General features: G+C 36.4%; 2 protein-coding genes and 1 long non-coding RNA gene across 7 annotated transcripts in view; 2 read left to right on the forward strand and 1 right to left on the reverse strand.

Annotated features, from left to right (window-relative positions):
• Positions 1-8,216, forward strand: part of trip10a (thyroid hormone receptor interactor 10a) — a 41,018-nt gene extending 32,802 nt beyond the window's left edge. For 2 of the 4 annotated variants that reach the window (XM_039685983.2, XM_039685986.2), the window contains 6 exons: positions 394-417; positions 3,149-3,258; positions 3,467-3,599; positions 3,682-3,770; positions 5,731-5,855; positions 5,950-8,216. In XM_039685983.2, coding sequence (XP_039541917.1) covers positions 394-417; positions 3,149-3,258; positions 3,467-3,599; positions 3,682-3,770; positions 5,731-5,855; positions 5,950-6,101 — 633 coding nt within the window. In that variant the 3' untranslated portion in view covers positions 6,102-8,216. The remainder of the gene's footprint in view (positions 1-393; positions 418-3,148; positions 3,259-3,466; positions 3,600-3,681; positions 3,771-5,730; positions 5,856-5,949) is intronic. The other 2 variants (XM_039685984.2, XM_039685987.2) reach the window with 1 other exon arrangement.
• The window catches only part of p2ry11 (purinergic receptor P2Y11), a 106,073-nt gene that overhangs the window by 69,742 nt on the left and 24,427 nt on the right, over positions 1-11,904 (reverse strand). The gene's annotated exons all lie outside the window — the stretch shown is intronic.
• The window catches only part of LOC120489298 (uncharacterized), a 186,496-nt gene continuing 185,530 nt past the window's right edge, over positions 10,939-11,904 (forward strand). For both annotated transcript variants that reach the window (XR_016155183.1, XR_005624723.2), the window contains exon 1: positions 10,939-11,170. This is a non-coding gene — a long non-coding RNA (uncharacterized LOC120489298). The remainder of the gene's footprint in view (positions 11,171-11,904) is intronic.

Consider the following 11,904-nt stretch of genomic DNA (forward strand, 5'->3'; position numbering starts at 1 on the left):
TTTTGTTGCCCATGTAAGTTCAGGGCGAATGCCAAAAATGCATGTTTACACAATCACAGTCGACAATGATCAGCACTTTAATGCTGTTTGGATGAGATTTGAGCAGTGCACAAAATTGCTCAAGAGCATGCCAGTTGTTGAATCAGAGCTTACTGGTTATGCACATCTACTATGGCTATGCAAATACAATCATGTTTCATGATATTGCATGATATTTCAGGGGTCCTACAAGAAGCAGGTCACGCAAAAGCTGAAGATATGAGCTGCTTTTTGTAAGATCCAGAACTAGAAAAAAGTGAAGTGACCAGCATGAGAGACTCTGAGAAACAGAAGGAAAAAATTGACTAGTGTGATGCCAGCTTATAAAGCACTGTCTGTTTATTTCTCTCTTAGTTTGCTCCAGAGAAGCTTAAAATGGTATGGCCCGTAATTGTCATATACATGTATATTTCACTTCCTCTGTCTTTATTGGATTTTTTTCTTCTTCTGAGGATCTTCACTTATGACCACCTCTACATCTGCTCTAAAATGACAGATTTTCTATTATTAACTATTGTAGAGGTGGCCATTCTCAGTAAAAGGCACAGAAGGCTCGGGGCTTATTAACAGTACACTCTATATCATGGCTCTTAAACCGTGACAAGCCATTCCAGGGTGAGCACTGCAACACAAAGGCATATAAACACATATTCTATGCATTGATGCTTAAGCCAGGATGTTATGGTGTACTATATTGGACATGTTTTAAAGTTGCATTGATAAATCTATGCATGTGGTTTAAATGCATTGAGGGTTGCTCAAAAGAATATTCCTGGTTATATTAAATCTATACCCTGTTGAGATCATCTCTCTCTCGGGTTTGTAAAAACAACTGAAAACACTTTTGGAGGAGGTATATGGGGCAATTCTACAGCACTGTGAATAAAAGCTAAAAATATGAAACTGTCACGCTTTTTTATCCATTATATTTCATCATTTAACTAACAATAGGCTATTGCTACTATTAAACCAGTCTGCTCTAAGTAATATCCAACTTTAAAATAAAATATAACTTTAAAGTATAGCACAGGTGTTTGACACATGCACAAGAGAAAGTTTCATCCTTGTCCAGTGTCTGTGATATTTTACTTAGTTATGACCATCTTTTTGTACTTGTTGAAGGGATAGTTCACTTTGAAATTAATTTTTGGTATGTTTTAGCTTGCCTCAAGGGCATCCAAGATGTAGGTGTCTTTGTTTCCGCAGTATTTTCAATGTTGATATTTTTAGGTCAAACCGTTCTTGTCTGTCACTCATATAATGGAGGTCTATGGTCACCACCTCAAAGAGCATGCACAGAGAAGTCCAAATTAAACATGATTTAATGACTCGTAAATGTAAGTACACATTGATGGACACGAAACGAGCGGTTTGTGTGAGAAAATGAACAGTATTTATATCGTTTTTACCTCTTGATACCACAGCCACAAAGTGCCCGCGGCCTCAGATCACTTGGACGTGGCTGTGGTTACAAGAGGTAAAAACGATATAAATACTGTTCGTTTTCTGACACAAACCGCTCGTTTCGTGTCTTAGGCCATCAATGTGTACTTACATTTACGAGTCATTAAATCATGTTTAATTTGGACTTCTCTGTGCATGCTCTTTGAGGTGGTGACCATAGACCTCCATTATATGACTGACAGACACGAACGGTTTGACCTTAAAATATCAAAATTGAAAATACTGTGGAAACAAAGGCACCTACATCTTGGATGCCCTTGAGGTAAGCTAAAACATATCAAAAATAATTTCAAAGTGAACTATCCCTTTAAAACTAAAGTTGCTGTTGTTATATTCTGTCTCACCTGTTTCTTTTTTTTTTTTTACCGTGAAATGGCAAGCAAACCAACCCCCCCAATTATTTACTGTATTAGTTAACTTTATTTATTAGTTCTGGTTAAGAAATAACTCTTTCAAATGAACTAATTTAACACATCCGTCCCGTCCTAGACCTATTTCATTCAGTTGATGGTGGCAAACATGATGCATGGTGCACGTTTTTAGTGAATAAATCGGGTGGACCGATGATTTAATGGCCCATTCATAAAGAAAGCCACTTGCTTGATTGCTGAATGAATCAGCTGAATGAATCGTATCAATTACTCGACTTACTCATTTAGACATTAGTTTTTAGTTTCTTATTTAGAGTATCATTTCATTGAAAAAATATTTCAGTTACCGTTTTAATAAAAGCCCATCAAAGGTACAGTTCATCGGAAATGAAAATGTACTCGCCCTCGTGGTCGTTTAAGCCTAAACGTTTAATCAAATAAAATAATTTTTCTTTTCTATTTGATATTGTGCTATTTAACACAATATGACTTTAAATGATCTAATGTGGGTAATTTCTCAGCCAAATTTGACATACAATTAAATAGCGATTAATTAGATGATTTAATTCTTTAAAAAAAATGTAATCGCTTGACAGCCCTTCTAAATATATTTGAAGAGTTCAGATGCAAAAGCCTCTAAATGCCATTTGAAATTTTCTTCAAGAATGTTATTTTTATCAAGCCAGTTCAGTAATTTCACTTAAATGGCAATGAAGATTACCTATGAATTGCCATCTAAGTGAAATTACTGAATTTAAATATACAAGCTTGATAAAAATGATTATTCTAAAAGAGAATTTCAAATGGCACTTAGAGGCTTTTGCGTCTGAACTCTTCATTTCATGGAACTGTGTTAACATAAATATTAGCTTTTAAACCTTTTAAATATCAGCTTTAATGCCTTTAAACCCCTCCAGTCACCATTCCTTTACAGAATAGTCGACAGCATGCCACAAATTCTGTTCAAAAAGCTAGTTTTATTAAGCCCAGAACATTCTTTTGAGTAAAACCCATTTAAGCATGTCTGACTTGTCTAAAATGAAAAATGTGTTGCCAAAATCATGTTAAAGCATACAGGCCTGTAGTGTTTAAGTGGAACAGTTGTAACAGGCGGTAATTACCCTGGTGACGAATTGCTATGTTAGATCTTTTGCTACTGCAAACCTGAACTCTTACTGTTGGGTCTCTGGTTCACGTCTTATCTTGTGGTGTCGGTGGGTTGTGTTTTGGTGTGACTCTCTGTGAGTGACTCTATCTCCCCCGATCTCTCTCAGCCCGTGGACACGGAGGGTTTCACCCATCTTCCTCCTGAGCAGCGCCGGAAACGCTTGCAGCAGAAGATCGATGACATCAGCAAGGAGCTGCAGAAGGAAATGGATCAGAGGTGAGTCGCCTCTCCGACAACCATCTCTATGGCAACCGGCCACAGCTGAATCCTCAGGGTTACCGGGGTCTGGGCTTTGTTTACTAAGCTCTTCAGGTCTCCAAGGAATCAGTGTTGTTGAGTGCCACGAGTAACCGAATCTGTTTGTTCTTTCTTTTATGATCAATCTCTTTCTATCTTAAATAAATATATTAATATCTCTCTGCAGTGAGGCTCTGGGTAAGATGAAAGACGTATATGAAAAAAACCCTCAGATGGGAGATCCCGCCAGTTTGGCGCCTCAGATCACTCAGACGGCACAAAACATGGAAAGACTGCGAGGAGATCTCAACAAATATGAGGTTTCAGTTTTAACACTGTCTGTAAATCTTCATCCGCTTCATGAAGACTTTCTCAGCACACTCACGTCTTGGTTTGTTGTAGTCCTGGCTTGCAGAAGCAGGCGGCCGGGGAGACTCGATACGATACTCCACTCACTCTCTGAACAATAACGGTGCTCACAACCCCAGCAGGTCAGTTTTATTTCTGATTATGCTGTGCAAAATTCACTAGCATGGTCCATTCACTCCTTTCTATAAATTTAGTCCTCATAACAGTCCCTCCAGGATTTCACGATTTTTTTGTGTGATTTTTGCGATCAAAATGACTGATTTTGTGGTGGTAATTTCCAAAAATTTGTGAAAAAATTTGCGATTTATATTTAACATTTACCATAATAGTATTCAGTCCTTCCAGAAAAACACAGAGTCTTTTTTGTGATTGTTGCGGGCAAAAATTGCTTGATTATGCGGCCAGTTTTCTTTAAAAATGCGATGGAATATGTGGGATATTTATGCAATTTAATGCGATGAAATTGCTGGAATTTGCAAAAATTGAGAGAACTTGCAAAAATTGCGGTTTGATGAAAAAGAGAAAAAAGTGATTCCCCCAACATCCTGTTAATATAAGAGTCATTTCTTATTACTTCCTTTGATAAAAAAGCATACTACATCATAGAAAGCGCTGGGAATATTTAATTTCTCATCTTGTTTTATTTCAGACTGTAAGAGTGTAAATAAGGTGTGGCCCCTTTAAGAGCTGCGCGCTCCCTGTTGAACTGTCTGCAGTGTTATATGTGCGCCTCGAACACCCCATGTGTGCGGGTAATTTCTGTTTGATGCTACTTCTTTTATCTTATGTTGTTTATTAAGTAACGATGTGACAGTAGAACGTTCGACAGACAGTTATACGAGTTCGATTTGTGAGATGTCAATCGCCTCCGTGAGTCTGTCTGGCGTCGCGTAATTGCGTCTCTTCATAACGTTCCCATGGAAACAGGGGGAAATGGCTGCTCTTGTGTGAAGCAAACGCAACATTTTTCAACTTTCTGCTAAGATACATGTGACTTTTTTTTTGCAACGAAAATGCGAGGATTATGAAATTATGCAAACCCCGCATATTTTGCACGGAAATCGGCAATTTATGCGGCGAAAGTGCGGCGTATATTTGAAAAAATGCGGCCCCCGCATAAATATGCGGACTTTGGCTGATTTTGCATTGAATTCAGCGATCGCATAATCGCGTTTTTCTTGAGGGACTGTCATAAAGCCGAAGCACTCTTAAAGAAGTAGTTCACTTTTCAAAAAAACTTTTTCTGATAATTTACTCACCCCCATGTGATCCAAGATGTCCATGTCATTCTTTCTTCAGTCGAAAAGAAATAAAGGTTTTTGATGAAAACATTCCTGCATTTTTCTCCATATAATGGACTTCAATGGGAACCAAACGGTTCAAGGTCCAAAAGACAGTTTCAGTGCAAACTGTTCAAAGGGCTTTAAACGATTCCAGACGATGAATAAGGGTCTTATCAAGCGAAACGATCGCTCATTTTAAAAAAAAAAGTTTGTTTTATAAGCTCAAATGGTCACCTTGCTCTTTTCTGTGACGCACGTTTGTGACTTTCCTGTTCGAACTCGTTTATCAAAATGAACGAATCTTTTTCCGAGTCAATTTGTTCGTTGAATGAACCAAATGACTTGGAAAAAGATTCGTTTATTTTGATGAACGAGTTTGAACAGGAGAGTCACAAACGTGCGTCACAGAACAGAGCAAGGCGACCAATTTGAGCTCATAAAACTTAAACTTTGTTATTTTTTTATTAAATGAGCGATCTTTTCGCTAGATAAGACGCTTATTCATCGTCTGGAATCGTTTAAAGCCCTTTGAACAGTTTGCAGTTTGCACTGAAAGTGTCTTTTGGACATTGAACCGTTTGGTTCCCATTGAAGTCCATTATATGCAAGGTTAACTACTCCTTTAAATGTTTGTAATACGTCATTTGAGTTCTCGTATCTTCACTTCTCTTGTTATACTCAAATTACTTAGTAATGTGGATACCCAGAGATATTAATAAACACAGAATTCAAATAAGCAGGAATATCCCGGTCAAGGCAATAATAATCAGAATAGTCCTGTGCTTTTTTTTTTTTTTAGTCCTGGAGTTTTCTCAGATGACACGGACCCCTCCCATGCCATCTACACCGAGTTTGACGACGACTTCGAGGAAGAGGAACTCGCCGCACCTATTGGTCAATGCACAGCGCTCTATAATTTCCCAGGTACGATTACAAGGCATCGCACAAGCAGTGGCGAATATCATATCCCCCTCTTGTCCTCTGACACTCGCCTCCGCCATCATCCATCTGTCAACAGGCTCCAGCGAAGGCACCATATCCATGCAGGAAGGAGAGGTGCTGTCTGTAGTGGAGGAGGATAAGGGCGATGGGTGGACGCGGGTGCGCCGGAACAACGGGGACGAGGGCTACATCCCAACAACTTATGCTACCATCACGCTTAACAAATGACCACGTTCCCCTTCAACCCGCTGCAGCAGAGATGCACTATAACAAACACTATGAGTAGCTTCAGATTAACACTCATTATGTCCCAACACGGCTTGCTGCTCACCGCACAATGGGCTAATACACTCCTCCTCTAAGGATGAATGAGTATCTCAGGGTGTGTACTATGTGAGTGAATGAGGTAGAGGAGCTTGGAATCATCTTTTCTCCTTGTTTTGCATGGAAAACAATGCAGGAGGGGTGCTATTGCTCAGCAGACACATCAGTTCCTGTGGCGACTCTTGTCTGATGATGACTGACTAAAAGCAGAGCTGAGATATGTTGTCTGGCCATGATCCGATCGTCCTCCACGAAGATCTTCCGCCTGCACCTGGATGGTGTGATTTGGCAACTGGAACGAAAAGCATAACTATCTCTGCAGGCAGAAGTCCAGCTCAAATGCAACGTTTTTAACTTGAAGTATTTGCTTTAAACATCTGAGTGGCCAAAAATGATATTTTACAGCAGTGAGTGTTGCAAATGCTTCAGCAAGTGTGCAGTGACATTAACGCCACGTCTATAAGTCGATAAGACCTAACATTTCTGTGTGTAGAAAACACTGAGCGCCCTAATATTAAGTAGCTCCTTTATTGTTTCTCTATAAGACTGTTGCACAAACAGTTGATTATGACAATCAAAGTCTCATAATCTGCCACCGTTCTGAAATCTACAGATATGTAGTACAATCAATAGTTTGTTGCAATAAAATAATATAATTTATTGAGTATATAAATAAGTGTTTGTATCTTAAATAAACAGTAAATCACATTTATATAAGAGCTAACTGCACACATTTGCTATTTCAGATGCACAGTGTACTAGCAACTAAGAAAAAATATTCTAGGCAACAAAAGCAAATGTAGGATTTTCATATATATATATTTATATATATATATATATGAAATAATATATTTTAGGCATCACAACACCACTGTTGTCTTATTCGTTTTTTTTTTTATTCTCGATGAATAAAGATTGTATTGTTAAGAATATAGTTCTAAATTCAAGGGTTAAAGTCTCTTTTCAATGTTTGTTTTGTTTGTCTTTGATTGAATCCAAGGCTGTTAGTGTTTGTTTAAGTCAAGGTGCCTTCAACTTTGTGTGTGTACCATACTCAAAATATACTTATTTTATTGTCTTTATAAATGTCAAGCACATTTCCAAATTGACATGATGTTTTGTTTTGTTTTTGGGTGAAATTCTCAATTGAAAGGGATTTTTAAGCGAGCCATGTAGCTTTTTGAGATGAGTTCTTGATTTTAGCTGCGATTAGTAAAAATTGATTTTACATATTGAGGTCATATGATCATAATACCATTTGTTTTTCATAGTTTACTAGTGTCCCCTGCTGGTAATAGGAACTTTTAGCTTGTTAAAGGGAAAGTTGACCCAAAAGTGAAAATTTTGTCATCATTTAGGCCTACTCACCCTCAAAGTTTATTTCTTCTGCTGAACGTATTAAAATGAGATTTTTTTTTCTTCAATAATTTCGAAGTAGGCCTACTTATAGTTGGGTAAACCTCATTGACTTCAATGTTATGGAAAAAACGACTATGGAAGTCAAAGTGGTCCATCAACTAATTGGTTATCGATATTCTTCAAAATATATTCTTTTGCGTTCAACAGAAGACAGAAACTCATACAGGTTTGGAACAACATGAGGGTCAATAATAAATGATAACAGTCGCAACTCTTTGAGCTAGCATGGGTATTTCTGAAATCAAATTAGATGCTCTGAGTGCTTACTGGCCACATTAATAATCCAAATGACTGGGATAAGAGAGCCTAACGATACAGTAAATCATTACAACAACATTATATCTAAATCTCTAAAAAAAAACAACAACAACAACCTTTTGACAAGTTTTAAACTTTCTATTGAAAACAGAGCTACAACTGCTCAGTTTTTAGTCGTAAAACTAACATTGAGGAGGAAATCATCTTCGAGCCACGAGTTCTTTTTGGAAATGTAGCCTAAATAATATAATAATAAAATGTCTCTTTAATATATTTTATTTTACGAATAAATCGAGTCGTAAAACGGGTAATGTAGGCCTACGTCCAATTGTGGCAACCGTATAAACAACAAAATTATGCTTTTTCGGCTAGGTGTATATATTCTCATTACTAAAGGTAATATGCTTATATTTATTGAGCAATGGCCTTTATTATTAAATGTTATTATTTCAGAAAGTCATTTTTTTTCCACGTCGTGTGAAATAATAAATCTTGAACAGTGGTAAAATAATCACCACCTCTGGTTTCCAACAGGTGGCAGTGTTGCACAACAAATCTAATCTGGACCGTAGACTCGACTCGCTCATACATACATTTGCAACAGATTTGAAATAATGTTGTCCATGTACAGACCAAAAGAACAACAGACACGTCGTGGAGTCTAACTAAAATTATTCAAGGTAATTGGACTTGACTGACATCGCCAAGAGTGATCTTTTTGATAGACGTGCAAATCTGAATAGCTGCGAAATATTATAGCACAGATCGAAATATCCATAGGCTGTTTGACAACTCGCTGTACACTGAGACCGTTAAAGCCCTTCAGTGTCTGTTAGTATTCAAGGACTCGGATTCGATTATTATAAGCTGTGACCAAAGGACTCATGCACTTGTGTTTTCCAGATCCTTTTCGCAAACTGTATTTCAACAAATACGCGAACGATGCATTGCAATGGGCTTTTCTAATTAAATTGCTAACAATCTTAAACGTGTAATGAATATATTATCACAATACATTAACGAAATTATTCGTGCATTAAAGAACAAAAACAATGCAAATGCCCAATGCCTTCGATGACGCAGCATAAAAGGCCTGGTTGTGTTCACAAGACATGTATTGACTGAATTGAGAGGGACTTTCATTAAAAATTTCGACTGAGGAATCATCAGAATCCCTGCTTCTTCTTCCACTTGTTATCTGGTCTAGAGGGCGCCAAATCTAAACAAATGCAGGCTACAACGAGCTATGGTAGCTCCAAATTCCCCAAAACGCTGTGATCTGAACTTTAGTTAAATATACATTTTATTTGAATATATAGCATCCAAATAAGTGTTTTTTGCATATCAAATGTGGATGAATATGAGTTATATATCCCCCAACCCCCCATTTTGTATCAAGAGGAAAAAACAAATGCATCTGTTATGCTATCATGTAGCTAATGTAAGTACGTGCCTAATTTAAGCATTTTTATTTGTTTAAAATAGGGTGTTTGTAATTTACTGTGTAGGCTAAAACTTTAGGCTAATGTGTTCTGGGCCAGTTACAGCCATTAACACCGTCTTAAAGTGATAGTTCACCCTAAAACAAACAACATTTTGACAAATTGTTGGTAACTAGACAGTTGATGGTAACAGTTGACTTCCATCGTATTATTTTTCCTACTATGGAAGTCAAAGGGTCCATCAACTGTCTGGTTTCCAACAATTTTTCAAAATGTCTTATTTTGTGTTCCAACAGAAGAAAGAAACTCATACAGGTTTGGAACAAATTGAGGGTGAGTAAATGATGACAGAATTTGAATTTTTGGGTGAACTGTCTATGAACCCCCAAAGTATGTTTTTATGTAGCCTATCTGACTCAAAACTTTCTTTCTTAGTGGTTTCCTCCAAGAAGCAACAAATTCTTACTTCACTGGAACTCAGAAAAAGTGCCCCTATTTGGGATAACTTTAAATGTAACACAATGTTTATGTTAGCATAATTGAACTTCTTGAATTAAATTAATTATTACTTTTAGTTTGTGTGGCAGTCATCATCACCTTACCAATACTTCAGGGGATTGTGGGTAATACGTAAAAAAAAGCATACCTGGATGCAGATTACAAAATCCATCTGAAATAGTGTCCGAACACCTTTGGAAGACTATTTTGAACATAGTCTGCACTGCAGTTTGAGACAAAAACATTCTGTTCTTGCATGCTATTTGGGACAGACACAAATCAGGGAACATACCTGTTGCTCCATTTCTTTATTCCCTCATGTCCACAGCCCTGACTTTTTTTTAGAAATCACATCTCACTGTCTGCCCAAAACATGATATTTGATTGACCTTTATAAAGGCTTTTTATACGTCCACCTTGCTTGCTTCCATAGAAGACATTGTTATAGATCCACTATAGCTACTCTCAGCAGTGAGTCAGTACTTGAACTCAGTTACATCTATTAGAGCTAATTGCATGATTTTTGCAATTAACCCACATATCTGGGCCATTCCTCAAGTGTCCTTTATGTCAGAACACTTAAGTGGAATTTGTCTCCACTTTGTAGTATTGAAAAGGAAGATTGCCTATTCAATAAAGACACCTTGCTACTTATCCGACATACTGTAAAACTTGTGTTATTATAGGTACAACTTAATAGGTTGGCAGACTACCATATATATTTGCATTTTCATTGCTATAAACAGACATATGTAGCCTTTACATGCATGGATTTAAAAATGAAGCATTAAACTGATTTGTATGTATATATATATATATATACATATATATATATATATATATATATATATATATAATTTTATTTTTTAAATGTCTTCTGCTTACTCATGTATTCATATATAACTATTATAATAAGATTATTTACGACATTAAGATTATTCTATTAAGAGTAAGAAATAGCTAAATGATCTGTAATAAATATATGCTATTTTGTTGTTGCTAAAAAAAAAACTATAAGTAAATGGGTCATAGAACTACACAAAGAGTTTTAAAATCATTTGACGTATAGTTTTAATGCGCGTGCGCGCGTAAACATTCGCGTCGCATTCAAAGACACGCGCGATCAGATGGAAACGAGGAACCAAACGTAAAACTGACAAACAGCAAAACTAACGTCTGTTGTTTTCACTGCTTTCAGGTAAGTTTAGTTAACAAAATCACACAAATAATAGATACAAACGTTCCTGACACCCTTCTTACGTGTAATTAATTACGCTCTGTTGAATATTTACTTTATAGTTGGTTTTCTGTCGTCGAAAAAGTCTGTTATTAACATCTCAACCGTTTTCAGAAGAGGTGAGTTAAGTTAACATTTCTCTGGAGCTCTTGTTTTATATAAGTTTAGGGTTTTAACCACATTTGTGTTGATAACAGTTTTTGATAGTTTTGTTTTGCTGGTAATTTGTCAATGGGTGATTGGAAGTAAGCTAACTTATTTAACCTAAAATATTTCACTGTAACGGTTACTGTTAATCAGTGACAAAACTTACACATTTATTGATAATAAAACAAATGGGATTTCAGGAGGGACAAAAAAAAAAAAAAAAAAAAAAAAAAAAACCTCCACAACAAAGGGGGAATTATTGTTTAATCGTAATAATAATTCCAGATGATTTATTTCACAATATATATTACCATAGGATGTGTGTATATATATATATACATATATATATATATTCTTTCTCTTTTTCTCATTTTTAGACGCCTTTGTTACTTTTCCGACATAAAACTTGTGTTAGGTACAACAATAGGTTAGTAGGTTGGCAGACTACCATATATTTTCGCTGTCATTCCTATAAACAGACAGCTGGCTTATTGTACTGCTATGTAGCCTACTTTATTTCAAAATGAAGCGTTAAACTGATCTGTAATTATTATAATTATTGACATTTCACACATTTATTTATGAAATAGAATAGTGCTGTGCTGATAAAGGGACAATTACACATTGCACACTCTAATGGCTGATATTGCCCACAACCCATTGTACATTGGACGGTTAGAACTACTAAACACGAGTAAAAAGCGTG

The sequence above is a fragment of the Pimephales promelas genome, chromosome 3, assembly GCF_988280905.1.
Source record: "Pimephales promelas chromosome 3, fPimPro1.hap1.1, whole genome shotgun sequence".
Taxonomy (NCBI): Eukaryota; Metazoa; Chordata; class Actinopteri; order Cypriniformes; family Leuciscidae; genus Pimephales; species Pimephales promelas.